The sequence below is a fragment of the Ahaetulla prasina genome, chromosome 3, assembly GCF_028640845.1.
Source record: "Ahaetulla prasina isolate Xishuangbanna chromosome 3, ASM2864084v1, whole genome shotgun sequence".
Classification (NCBI taxonomy): Eukaryota; Metazoa; Chordata; class Lepidosauria; order Squamata; family Colubridae; genus Ahaetulla; species Ahaetulla prasina.
Window position 1 is genome coordinate 225,949,160 of NC_080541.1, and position 14,740 is coordinate 225,963,899.

General features: G+C 46.5%; 1 protein-coding gene across 1 annotated transcript in view; it reads left to right on the forward strand.

Annotated features, from left to right (window-relative positions):
• The window catches only part of STMN3 (stathmin 3), a 63,675-nt gene that overhangs the window by 34,271 nt on the left and 14,664 nt on the right, over positions 1-14,740 (forward strand). Inside the window, exon 2 of the mRNA XM_058177940.1 lies at positions 11,576-11,671. Within this exon, the coding sequence (XP_058033923.1) occupies positions 11,576-11,671 (96 nt within the window). The remainder of the gene's footprint in view (positions 1-11,575; positions 11,672-14,740) is intronic.

Consider the following 14,740-nt stretch of genomic DNA (forward strand, 5'->3'; position numbering starts at 1 on the left):
TATTTTCCAAAGCACCTGAAGGCCAAACAAGGAACAAGTCTTCTAGTTCAACAGCCTCCTCGGGCAGCAGACTCTATACTAGTGGTCACCAACTGGTGGTCTGTGAGAAAATTTTGGTGGTCCATAGAAAAATTATTTGCATTTTTTATATTGCACTAAATCAGGGGTCCTCAAACTACGGCCCCTGGGCTGGATACGTGCAGTGAACGTTTGTGTTGCTGCAGAGAGTCTCCCCCTTTGGGGTCTTTTTATGTGAGTCGGAGGAAGGCAGAAATTCCGACTTGGGGTCTGCTTCAGCCTCCTGGTGTGGAGCTTTGGCTGAAGGCTGGAGGGAAGCGCCGCTGGTGGCGAAGAGCCAGAGGACTTTGTTCCAGTGGGACTGCCTCATGGAATGGAACTGGCTGACCATCTCAGTCCGCTGAGCCTCCAGGCGCCTGTAGCTGGCCTTGCACTCCTGCAGGTCTTCCCTCTGCTTGGAAAGCCTATGCTCCTAGTCCTCAGTGAGGTGCTTCTGCTGAGTCTCCTTCTCGGTCAGATGCAATTTGAACTGAGCCAGCTGTTTCTCATGGTGGATGCTAAGCTCCAACAACTGCTTCCTGTTGGGGCACTAAAGGAGCCTGGGCAGGCAGGTGAGGAGGGGCTGGGAAGGGAGGGGCTAATAGAGGCCGGAGAGGCCCCCCTTGTGAGTGACATGAAGTTGACCACCATGGGCCCCACCCTGTCACATGACCACCTAGCCACGCCCACCCAGCCGGTCATTAGGCAGATGATATTAGTAGTCCCAGAGATTTAAAATTATGAATTTAGTGGTCCCTGAGGTCCAAAAGGTTGGTGACCTTTGCCCTATAGCAACCATTGCAGGCAAATGGTTGTCTAATTTCCTTTTAAAAGCCTCCAGAACTTCTGGAGCACCCAGAACTTCTGGAGCGAAGCTGTTTCACTGGTTAATTGTTCTTACTTTTCAGGAAATGTCTCCTTATTTCCAGGTTGAATCTCTCCTTGGTCAGTTTCCATCCATTGTTCCTTGTTTGGCCTTCAGGTGCTTTGGAAAATAGCTTGACCCCTGTTCCTCTCTGTGACAGCCCCTCAAATATTAGAAGACTGTATCCTGTCTCCCCTGGTCCTTCCCTTCACTAGACTAGCCAGGCCCAATTCCTGCAACCGTTCTTTGTATGTTTTAGCCTCCAGTCCCCTAATCATCTTTGTTGCTCTTCTCTGCACTCTTTCTAGAGTCTCAGCATCTTTTTTACATCGTGGCGACCAAAAACTGGATGCAGGATTCCAAGGCTGGTCTTATTTGAATCCATCATTGTTACCACCTATTTTGTGACTTTTAAACAGCACTTTATGGTTTATACAGATGTTTATACAGGATTTGGCATTTTTATCCTCCTATCAAGTCCTTCCCAAGAACCTGAGATAAGCAGAAGTTGTTGTTTGATAGTTAAAGCTACATAGGTTATAGCGGGTTGTGGTGACCTTTGCCCTATAGCAACCATTGCAGGCAAATGGTTGTCTAATTTCCTTTAAAAGCCTCCAGAACTTCTGGAGCACCTAGAACTTCTGGAGCACCTAGAACTTCTGGAGCACCCACAATGTCTTGGTGGCAAGTCGTTCCACTGATTAATTGTCCTCACTGTTGGGAAGTTTCTCCTTAAGAGCCAGATTCACTTAAAACTGCAGTAATTCACTTAACAACTGCAGTAATTCACTTAAAACTGCAGTAATTCACTTAACAACTGCAGTAATTCACTTAAAGACTGCAGTAATTCACTTAAAACTGCAGTAATTCACTTAAAGACTGCAGTAATTCACTTAAACATCTGCGGCAAAGTAGGTCATAAAATGGGGCAAAACATCTGACAATATTGGGCTCGACTGTGGTCGTAAGTCAAGGACTACCTGCATTAAGTCTCAAGAAACAGCCATTGATTTCAAAGACACTGGAAGCGCTTATGAATATGGATTATAAGAATATGATCCATAGACTAGACTACAATAACAGAGTTGGAAGGGACCTTGAAACTCTTCTAGTCCAACCCCTGCTCAAGCAGGAGACCCCATACCATTTCAGATAGTGGCCGTCCAGGCTCTTCTTGAAAACCTCCGTGATGGAGCACCCACAATGTCTTGGTGGCAAGTCGTTCCACTGATTAATTGTCCTCACTGTTGGGAAGTTTCTCCTTAAGAGCCAGATTCACTTAAAACTGCAGTAATTCACTTAAAGACTGCAGTAATTCACTTAACAACTGCAGTAATTCACTTAACAACTGCAGTAATTCACTTAAAGACTGCAGTAATTCACTTAAAACTGCAGTAATTCACTTAAAACTGCAGTAATTCACTTAAAACTGCAGTAATTCACTTAAAACTGCAGTAATTCACTTAAAACTGCAGTAATTCACTTAACAACTGCAGTAATTCACTTAAAGACTGCAGTAATTCACTTAAACATCTGCGGCAAAGTAGGTCATAAAATGGGGCAAAACATCTGACAATATTGGGCTCGACTGTGGTCGTAAGTCAAGGACTACCTGCATTAAGTCTCAAGAAACAGCCATTGATTTCAAAGACACTGGGCGACATAAATATCTGTCTCCATTTTATCTTCGGGACTTGATCAGCGATAACATCACCCGACCCTAATTATGCTAGTCACGGCATTCCGGGCTATTAGTTCTGTAATTTATGCATCCCGGATCTGAGAAACATTTCCTTGCTTATTACGAATGGAGCATTCCCTTCTGGAGCTGCCTCCCCTGCAGCCGTTAAGATTTATGTCCTCGCTTTTGAAATGCATGAAAGTTGAGGCCATTTCCAGAACTATGGATTTTTTTTCCAGGTGCATTTTTGAGGATTGAGGTGTTGAGTAGTTGCAGAACCCTGCAGATGTGATGATATTTTTTTCTGATACCTGTGCTATAGTTATTAACAGACTTTAACAGAATAACAGAGTCAGAAGGACCTTAAAATGCCAAATCCTGTATAAACATAAAATGCCAAATCCTGTATAAACATCTCTGCTGACTGTGACCAACCATAAAGTGCTGTTTAAAAGTCACAAAATAGGTGGTAACAATGATGGATTCAAATAAGACCAGCCTTGAATCCTGCATCCAGTTTTTGGTCGCCACGATGTAGAAAGATGTTGAGACTCTGGAAAAAGTGCAGAGTAGTGCAACAAAGATGATGAGGGGACTGAGGCTAAAACATACAAAGAACGGTTGCAGGAATTGGGCCTGGCTAGTCTAGTGAAGGAAGGACCAGGGGAGACAGGATACAGTCTTCTAATATTTGAGGGGCTGCCACAGAGAGGAACAGGAGTCAAGTTATTTTCCAAAGCACCTGAAGGCCAAACAAGGAACAAGTCTTCTAGTTCAACAGCCTCCTCGGGCAGCAGATCCTATACCAGTGGTCACCAACTGGTGGTCTGTGAGAAAATTTTGGTGGTCCATAGAAAAATTATTTGCATTTTTTATATTGCACTAAATCAGGGGTCCTCAAACTACGGCCCCTGGGCTGGATACGTGCAGTGAACGTTTGTGTTGCTGCAGAGAGTCTCCCCCTTTGGGGTCTTTTTATGTGAGTCGGAGGAAGGCAGAAATTCCGACTTGGGGTCTGCTTCAGCCTCCTGGTGTGGAGCTTTGGCTGAAGGCTGGAGGGAAGCGCCGCTAGTGGCGAAGAGCCAGAGGACTTTGTTCCAGTGGGACTGCATCATGGCCTGGAACTGGCTGACCATCTCAGCCCGCTGAGCCTCCAGGCGCCTGTAGCTGGCCTTGCACTCCTGCAGGTCTTCCCTCTGCTTGGAAAGCCTATGTTCCTAGTCCTCAGTGAGGTGCTTCTGCTGAGTCTCCTTCTCGGTCAGATGCAATTTGAACTGAGCCAGGTGTTTCTCATGGTGGATGCTAAGCTCCAACAACTGCTTCCTGTTGGGGCACTAAAGGAGCCTGGGCAGGCAGGCGAGGAGGGGCTGGGAGGGGAGGGGCTAATAGAGGCCGGAGAGGCCCCCCTTGTGAGTGACATGAAGTTGACCACCATGGGCCCCATCCTGTCACATGACCACCTAGCCACGCCCACCCAGCCGGTCATTAGGCAGATGATATTAGTAGTCCCAGAGATTTAAAATTATGAATTTAGTGGTCCCTGAGGTCCAAAAGGTTGGTGACCTTTGCCCTATAGCAACCATTGCAGGCAAATGGTTGTCTAATTTCCTTTAAAGCCTCCAGAACTTCTGGAGCACCCAGAACTTCTGGAGCTGTTTCACTGGTTAATTGTTCTTACTTTTCAGGAAATGTCTCCTTATTTCCAGGTTGAATCTCTCCTTGGTCAGTTTCCATCCATTGTTCCTTGTTTGGCCTTCAGGTGCTTTGGAAAATAGCTTGACCCCTGTTCCTCTCTGTGACAGCCCCTCAAATATTAGAAGACTGTATCCTGTCTCCCCTGGTCCTTCCCTTCACTAGACTAGCCAGGCCCAATTCCTGCAACCGTTCTTTGTATGTTTTAGCCTCCAGTCCCCTAATCATCTTTGTTGCTCTTCTCTGCACTCTTTCTAGAGTCTCAGCATCTTTTTTACATCGTGGCGACCAAAAACTGGATGCAGGATTCCAAGGCTGGTCTTATTTGAATCCATCATTGTTACCACCTATTTTGTGACTTTTAAACAGCACTTTATGGTCGGTCGCACAGTCAGCAGAGATGTTTATACAGGATTTGGCATTTTTATCCTCCTATCAAGTCCTTCCCAAGAACCTGAGATAAGCAGAAGTTAACATAACATAACATAACATAACAACAGAGTTGGAAGGGACCTTGGAGGCCTTCTAGTCCAACCCCCTGCCTAGGCAGGAACCCTACACCATCTCAGTCAGATGGTTATCCAACATTTTCTTAAAAATTTCCAGTGTTGGAGCATTCACAACTTCTGCAGGCAAGTTGTTGTTTGATAGTTAAAGCTACATAGGTTATAGCGGGTTATGATGAACCTTTTTCAGCACCGAGGGCCCAAACCGGAACTCACGCGCCCTGGAGCACCAGAAACTCGAAGATCAGCTGGTCGGCGCACACATGCACCTGGTCTTCGGTTTTCCAGCGTGCATGCGCGCCAATCAGCTGGTCTTTGGGTTTCCGGTGCTCTGGCGCGCATGAGTTCGGACACTTGTGTGCTATAAAGGTTCGCCATCACTGCTTCTTCTGGAAATTAGAAGAGCAGCTGGCGACGGCGCGCGTGCCACACAGAGGGTTCTGCGTGCCAGTTCGGCATGCGTGCCATAGGTTCGCCATCACAGGGTTATAGTGTTTAGTAGTCCTCGACTTACAACCATTCTTTTAATGACAGTTCAAAGTGGCACTGAAAAAAAGTGACTTTATGATCAGCTAAGCGACTAGCATAGGGCTGGGCAACTATGGCCCCTTTATGACCTATGGACTTCAACTCCCAGAATTCCTGAGCCAGCATGCTGGCTCAGGAATTCTGGGAGTTGAAGTCCATAGGTCATAAAGGGGCCATAGTTGCCCAGCCCTGGACTAGCATGTATTTATGACAATTGCACTTTCCCAGGGTCATGTGATCCCCATTTGTAACTTTCTCAGCCAGCTTCTGACCAACAAAATCAATCAATCAATCAGAGTAATGGCTGGAAGGGACCTTGGAGCTCTTCTAGTCCAACCCCCTGCTCAAGCAGGAGACCCCATACCATTTCAGATAGTGGCCGTCCAGGCTCTTCTTGAAAACCTCCCGTGATGGAGCACCCACAATGTCTTGGTGGCAAGTCGTTCCACTGATTAATTGTCCTCACTGTTGGGAAGTTTCTCCTTAAGAGCCAGATTCACTTAAAGACTGCAGTAATTCACTTAAAACTGCAGTAATTCACTTAAACATCTGCGGCAAAGTAGGTCATAAAATGGGGCCAAACATCTGACAATATTGGGCTCGACTGTGGTCGTAAGTCAAGGACTACCTGCATTAAGTCTCAAGAAACAGCCATTGATTTCAAAGACACTGGAAGCGCTTATGAATATGGATTATAAGAATATGATCCATAGACTAGACTAGACTAGACTACAATAACAGAGTTGGAAGGGACCTTGAGGCCTTCTAGTCCAACCCCTGCCTAGGCAGGAACCTACACCATTTCAGACAAATGCATGGGACGTTGGTAGCCTGTGGTCTGTGTTAATCATGCATGCCCAAATTTTATTTTATTTTATTTTATTTTATTGATTTTATATGCAGCCCTATCTCCCTAAGGACTCAGGGCGGTGTACAATATAAAAACAAGAAATATGCAAAATAAAACATTCAACTAAAAACTTATTATAAAGGCCAAATATTTAAAATCAGATATAAATAGTAACCCAATTTAAAACCAAAGCTAAAATTTAGTCATTAAAATTTAAAACCTAGTCCAGTCCTGCAAATGAATAGATGTGTCTTAAGCTCATGGAAGGCCCGAAGGTCAGGAAGTTGACGAAGTCCTGGGGAAGCTTCGTTCCAGAGGGTGGGAGCCCCACAGAAAAGGCCCCTTCCTCTGCCAGTCGGCACTGCCTGGCCGACTGCACCCTGAGGAGTTCGGTGGCAGCAGGCGGTCCCGTAAGTAACCCATGCCATGGAGCGCTTTGAAGATAAAACCTTGAAGCGCACCGGAAAACCACAGGTAGCCAGTGCAGTCTGCAGGAGAGGTGTTATGTGGAGCCACGAGGGCTCCTCTATCACCAGCTGCATTCTGAACTACCTGAGTCTCCGGGTGCTCCTCAAGGGAGCCCCATGTAGAGAGCATTGCAGTAGTCCGAGATGTCACGAGGCATGAGTGACCGTGCATAAGGCATCCTGGTCTAGAAAAAGGAACCTGGTGAAAGGCGTCTTCAATAGACAGCCGTCCATCAGGCAAATGGTTGTCTAATTTCCTTTTAAAAGCCTCCAGAACTTCTGGAGCACCTAGAACTTCTGGAGCGAAGCTGTTTCACTGGTTAATTGTTCTTACTTTTCAGGAAATGTCTCCTTATTTCCAGGTTGAATCTCTCCTTGGTCAGTTTCCATCCATTGTTCCTTGTTTGGCCTTCAGGTGCTTTGGAAAATAGCTTGACCCCTGTTCCTCTCTGTGACAGCCCCTCAAATATTAGAAGACTGTATCCTGTCTCCCCTGGTCCTTCCCTTCACTAGACTAGCCAGACCCAATTCCTGCAACCGTTCTTTGTATGTTTTAGCCTCCAGTCCCCTAATCATCTTCGTTGCTCTTCTCTGCGCTCTTTATAGTCTCTCTCAACATCTTTTTTTATAGTGTGGTGACCAAAAACTGGATGCAGGATTCCAAGACTGGTCTTATTTGAATCCATCATTGTTACCACCTATTTTGTGACTTTTAAACAGCACTTTATGGTTTATACAGATGTTTATACAGGATTTGGCATTTTTATCCTCCTATCAAGTCCTTCCCAAGAACCTGAGATAAGCAGAAGTTAACATAACATAACATAACATAACAACAGAGTTGGAAGGGACCTTGGAGGCCTTCTAGTCCAACCCCTGCCTGGCAGAACCTACACCATCTCAGTCAGATGGTTATCCAACATTTTCTTAAAATTTCCAGTGTTGGAGCATTCACAACTTCTGCAGGCAAGTTGTTGTTTGATAGTTAAAGCTACATAGGTTATAGCGGGTTGTGGTGAACCTTTTTCAGCACCGAGGGCCCAAACCGCAACTCACGCGCCCTGGAGCACCAGAAACTCGAAGATCAGCTGGTCGGCGCACACATGCACCTGGTCTTCGGTTTTCCAGCGTGCATGCGCACCAATCAGCTGGTCTTTGGGTTTCCGGTGCTCTGGCGCGCATGAGTTCCGGTTCGGACACTTGTGTGCTATAAAGGTTCCCATCACTGCTTCTTCTGGAAATTAGAAGAGCAGCTGGCGACGGCGCGCGTGCCACACAGAGGGTTCTGCGTGCCACTTCGGCATGCGTGCCATAGGTTCGCCATCACAGGGTTATAGTGTTTAGTAGTCCTCGACTTACAACCATTCTTTTAATGACAGTTCAAAGTGGCACTGAAAAAAAGTGACTTTATGATCAGCTAAGCGACTAGCATAGGGCTGGGCAACTATGGCCCCTTTATGACTTCTGGACTTCACTCCCAGAATTCCTGAGCCAGCATGCTGGCTCAGGAATTCTGGGAGTTGAAGTCCATAGGTCATAAAGGGGCCATAGTTGCCCAGCCCTGGACTAGCATGTATTTATGACAATTGCACTTTCCCAGGGTCATGTGATCCCCATTTGTAACTTTCTCAGCCAGCTTCTGACCAACAAAATCAATCAATCAATCAGAGTACGGCTGGAAGGGACCTTCGAGGTCTTCTAGTCCAACCCCCTGCTCAAGCAGGAGACCCCATACCATTTCAGATAGTGGCCGTCCAGGCTCTTCTTGAAAACCTCCCGTGATGGAGCACCCACAATGTCTTGGTGGCAAGTCGTTCCACTGATTAATTGTCCTCACTGTTGGGAAGTTTCTCCTTAAGAGCCAGATTCACTTAAAGACTGCAGTAATTCACTTAACAACTGCAGTAATTCACTTAAACATCTGCGGCAAAGTAGGTCATAAAATGGGGCAAAACATCTGACAATATTGGGCTCGACTGTGGTCGTAAGTCAAGGACTACCTGCATTAAGTCTCAAGAAACAGCCATTGATTTCAAAGACACTGGAAGCGCTTATGAATATGGATTATAAGAATATGATCCATAGACTAGACTAGACTAGACTACAATAACAGAGTTGGAAGGGACCTTGGAGGTCTTCTAGTCCAACCCACTGCCCAGGCAGGAAACCCTACACCATTTCAGACAAATGCATGGGACGTTGGTAGCCTGTGGTCTGTGTTAACCATGCATGCCCAAATTTTATTTATTTATTTATTTATTCGAATTTTTATACCGCCCTATCTCCCTAAGGACTCAGGGCGGTGTACAGCCATATAAAAACACAGAAATATGCAAAATAAAACATTCAACTAAAAAACTTATTATAAAGGCCAAATATTTAAAATCAGATATAAATAGTAAAACCCAATTTAAAATCAAAGCTAAAATTTAGTCATTAAAAATTTAAAACCCTAGTCCAGTCCTGCGCAAATGAATAGATGTGTCTTAAGCTCGCGGCGGAAGGCCCGAAGGTCAGGAAGTTGACGAAGTCCTGGGGGAAGCTCGTTCCAGAGGGTGGGAGCCCCCACAGAAAAGGCCCTTCCCCTGGGCGTCGCCAGTCGGCACTGCCTGGCCGACTGCACCCTGAGGAGTCCCTCTCTGTGAGGCGCGGGTCGGTGGGAGGCATTCGGTGGCAGCAGACGGTCCCGTAAGTAACCCGGCCCTATGCCATGGAGCGCTTTGAAGATCATTACCAAAACCTTGAAGCGCACCTGGAAGACCACAGGCAGCCAGTGCAGACTGCGCAGGAGAGGTGTTATGTGGGAGCCACGAGGGCTCCTCTATCACCCGCAGCTGCATTCTGAACTACCTGGAGTCTCCGGGTGCTCCTCAAGGGGAGCCCCATGTAGAGAGCATTGCAGTAGTCCAGCCGAGATGTCACGAGAGCATGAGTGACCGTGCATAAGGCATCCTGGTCTAGAAAGGGGCGCAACTGGCGAACCAGGCGAACCTGGTGAAAGGCTCTCCTGGAGACGGCCGTCAAATGGTCTTCAATAGACAGCCGTCCATCCAGGAGAATGCCCAAATTGCGCACCCTCTCCATTGGGGCCAATGACTCGCCCCCAACAGTCAGCCGCGGGTGCAGCTGACTGTACCGGGAAGCCGGCATCCACAGCCACTCCGTCTTGGAGGGATTGAGCTTGAGCCTGTTTCTCCCCATCCAGACCCGTACGGCCTCCAGACACTGGGACAGCACCTCGATAGCTTCATTGGGGTGGTCCGGTGTGGAAAAGTACAGCTGAGTATCGTCAGCGTACAGCTGGTACCTCACACCGAAACCACTGATGATCTCACCCAGCGGCTTCATATAGATGTTGAACAAGGGGCGAGAGAATCGACCCCTGGGGCACCCACAAGTGAGGCGCCCGGGCCGACCTCTGCCCCCGTCAACACCGTCTGCGACCGATCGGAGAGATAGGAGGAGAACCACCGATAAACGGTGCCTCCCACTCCCAATCCCTCCAACCGGTGCAGCAGGATACCATGGTCGATGGTATCGAAAGCCGCTGAGAGGTCTAATAGGACCAAGGCAGAGGAATAACCCCTGTCCCTGGCCCTCCAGAGATCATCCACCAACGCGACCAAAGCCGTCTCAGTGCTGTAACCGGGCTGGAAGCCGGACTGGAACGGGTCTAGATAGACGGTTTCCTCCAGGTACCGGGGCAGCTGACATGCCACCACACTCTCTACAACCTTCGCCGCGAAGCGAAGGTTGGAGACCGGACGATAATTACCTAACACAGCTGGATCCAGGGAAGGCTTCTTGAGGAGAGGCCTCACCACCGCCTCTTTCAAGGCGGCCGGGAAGACCCCCTCCAACAAAGAAATCTTTGGATATTTTCAAAAACTCCTTTTTTTCCACACACACACACAGACACACACAGACACAGACACACACACACACACACACACACACAAGCAGTCGGTCAGGATGCTGGATGAGTATTTCTCAAGAACGGGTTAGAATTCTGAATATCTGGTTTCGGGGACCTCAGTTTGCACTCTTACCTATTGCAGAGGTCTCCAACCTTGGCAACTTTAAGACTTGTGGATTTCAACTCCCAGAATTCCTCAGCCAGCTTTGCTGGCTGAGGAACTCTGGGAGTTGAAATCCACAAGTCTTAAAGTTGCCAAGGTTGGAGACCCCTGCCCTATTGCCTTGTTGAGGTTTTATGTTTATTGTTTTTTCTGTTTCTTAATCCTATTTTGGCTACCCAGAGTCACAATTTGTGACTCGGGCAGTCCTATCAATTGCATTTGTTGTTGTTGTTAGTTGTGAAGTCGTGTCCGACCCATCGTGAGCCCATGGACAACGTTCCTCCGGACCTTCCTGTCCTCTCTACCATCCATCAACTGCATAAATAAACCAATAAATGTTTCAAAGTCAATATGAGCTATGGGCCACGGTGTGGCTCAGGCTGTAAGAAGCCTGTTATTAAAACACAGCTGCCTGCAATTACTGCAGGTTCTAGTCCCACCAGATCCAAGGTTGACTCAGCCTTCCATCCTTTATAAGGTAGGTAAAATGAGGACCCAGATTGTTGGGGGCGCAATAAGTTGACTTTGTAAATATACAAATAGAATGAGACTATTGCCTTACACACTGTAAGCCGCCCTGAGTCTTCAGAGAAGGGCGGGATATAAATGTAAAAAAAAATTAAAAAATGAGGGGCGATTCTAGGTCCTCCTTCCAAATATTCCCCCTCGATCATCCCATATCCTGTAGCATCAAAGTATATTTATGTGCCCAATGAAGTACGGTAGAAGAAGCCAACTCTGGGCACACTGGATGGGATTTACAGGCTCAGCCATCCATGGAGAGCGTTAGATTACGAAAAACCGCATTAAACCACGCCCAACTTTCATTCTTATTCTGCTTTTTTTCCAGCTTACAAAGAGAAAATGAAGGAACTTTCTCTGCTTTCGCTGATCTGTTCCTGTTTCCACACCCAGCCGCATCCAAATACCATCTACCAATATGGAGGTAAGTGGCCCACCTGCGTGCAGAACCTCAAACTGGCCCTTTCTAGAGATCTTGCCACTACAATACCCACAATTCCCCTGGCCAGGTCAAGGAGGGAACAAACTGGAAGACCAACTGCGGAAGACTGATACAAATCATTGCAATTTCAATTGGGGTCCAATTCACATCTTTCCTGACAGCTGCATCTTGTCTGCTCATCCAGACTGGGCCTAACTTGAGTTATAATTGATGAATGAAGGAATTGATGAGGAAAACAATGTTAATCTTTGTGTCGCAACAGAAGGAGCACATGCTGCTTTGAGCATGAGAAAGGTCCATCCATCACGCAGGGAAACCACAAATACTGCCTTGTGCTTATAGAAACGAAACCACCATTGCAGGAAACAAAAGCTGGTTCCACTGTCTGTTAGAGTCTATTATTCTGATTAGGTTCTCCGATTGCCTCAAGAGTCATCCGTTCCGCAGTTTAGCCGACGGAAGTACCCTGTTTCCCCCCAAAATAAAACCCAACCAGAAAAATAAGTCCTAGCGTGATTTTTCAGGATGCTCGTAATATAAGCCCTACCACCCAAAATAAGCCCCAGTTAAGATTGTCAGCCAGGTGGATGCATTAATACCGTATTTCCTCCAAATTAAGACCTAACCAGAAAAGAAGCCCTAAGGCGTCTTTTGGAACAAAAATTAATATAAGACCCGGTCTTATTTTCAGGGAAACATGGTAGCAACAGGTAGAGGTTGTTTTTCTGGCCTGCTTAGAAAATGTCTTGCGTTATATTGCTTAAGTTCCCATTTCTTTATTATTAATTCATTTGATTTATATCCCACCTTTATTTATTTATTTTTATAAATAACCCAAAGCAGTGAACATATCTGATACCCCTCCTGCCTCCTGTTTTCCCTACAAGAACAATTCTGAAAGGTGGGTTACACTAACATAACGTAACATAATAACAGAGTTGGAAGGGACCCTGGAGGTCTTCTAGTCCAACCCCCTGCCGAGGCAGGAAACCCTCCACCATTTCAGACAAATGGCTATCCAACATTTTCTTAAAAATTTCCAGTGTCGGAGCATTCACAACTTCTGCAGGCAAGTCGTTCCACTTATTAATTGTTCTAACTGTCAGGAAATTTCTCCTTAGTTCTAAGTTGCTTCTTTCCTTGATCAGTTTCCACCCATTGCTTCTTGTTCTATCCTCAGGTGCTTTGGAGAACAGCCCGACTCCCTCTTCTTTGGGGCAGCCCCTGAGATACTGGGAGACTGCTATCATGTCTCCCCTAGTCCTTCTTTTCATTAAACTAGACATACCCAGTTCCTGCAACTGTTCTTCATATGTTTTAGCCTCCAGTCCCCTAATCATCTTTGTTGCTCTTCTCTGCACTCTTTCTGGAGTCTCAACATCTTTTTTACATCGTGGCGACCAAAACTGAATGCAATATTGCAAGTGTGGCCTTACCTTATTGTCTTACACTAACACTTACGTGGTCTTACACTGAGAGAGAATGATTGGCCCAAAGTCACCCAGACGGCTTTCATGCCTGTGGTGGAACTAGAATTCATAAACTCCTGGTAATTTGGCCCAAAGTCACCCAGCTGGCTTTCGTGCTGTAGGAAGTTAGCCCCCCACCCCTCTCCTAGAAGAATGAAATAGTCTAGGAAATATTAAAAAGGCAGAATATTATACCTCCCTGGCAGGGGTGAAATCTACTTACCTTCCTTACTGGTTCGGAAGTGCGCCTGCCGTGCGTCACATGTGCGTGCAGACCTTCTGTGCATGCGCAAAACCTTCTGTGCATGCGCAGAAGGTAAAAAACACACCCAGGTGGGTGGGTGGAGCTTTGCTCCGCCATCGCTACCAGATCGCCGAACCAGCAGCCACAATCACTACCGGATCGCACAATCCGGTCTGAACCGGGAGCATTTCACCCCTGCTCCCTGGGTGAGAAATGGAGAAAGATGTTTTTAGGCAGGAAGCAGACTCACTTTAACCCTCTACCCATCTAGCAACAGAACTCGTCAAATGGCACCTGGGGTTATTGCATCACCCAGCAAGGCTCAACCAAGCCTGGGACTCAAAAGACAACCTACAAAGTTACCCCTGGATGGCCCCATGAGAGTCTGACAACCAAGCAGAATACAAGCTCAAATTCAAAGACCAACAAAGGGTATAAATCTCTCTCTCTCACACCCATGTGCCTTTTTGCCCAGGATCTCAAACCCATGTGGTCCTGTCCACCATTAAACCATCTTTCCAAGCAACCACCATGTTTCCAGTGTCTTTCTCCCCACTTGGAACTGAACCCAGATGGACGTTTCTTCCAACAGTGCTTAAGGCAAGACTACAACTCGCCAGTTCCTGGTGACTGGCCTATAGGCACCCAGATAGCTTTCGTGCCTGTGACGGGACTAGAACTCACAAACTCCTGGTAATTGGCCCAAAGTCATCCAGCCGGCTTTCATGCCTAAGGCGGGACTAGAACTCCCCATCTCCTGTCGATTGATCCAAAGTTACCCAGATGGCTTTCGTGCCTGCAGCCCGACTAGAACTCATAAATTCATGGTAATTGGTCCAAAGTCACCCAACCGGCTGTGATGCCTAAGGTGGCACTAGAACTCCCCGTCTCCCGGTTTCTAGGCCAGTATCTTCATCACTATGCGAAACTGGCGCATGGAGAAAAAAAGCTGAGCTGCACCGTATGTAAATAAAATAAGAAAAGTTTTAAAAAGAACGATTCATACAGTCACCTGCAAATCACTAGACTCTGAGTAATGGAGTGATGTAAATATGCATGTGACTCAATCCTTATTTTCCTTAAACTCTCAAGGAAGGCAGTGAGATTTTTTTTTTTTAAATAAACAAACAAACAACAATTCTGCTTAGAATTGCAGATGTACTGCAAAAGTGTGCCACTTTGCTATAAGCTTATTTTGGTTGGTTTTTAACTTTATTTATTTTGTATTTATCTGTCTGTCTGTCTGTCTGTCTGTCTGTCTGTCTGTCTGTCTGTCTGTCTGTATATCTTTGGTTGTTCGGGTTTTCTCCCGTGTAAAATTGGAAGCTCAAACTGAAT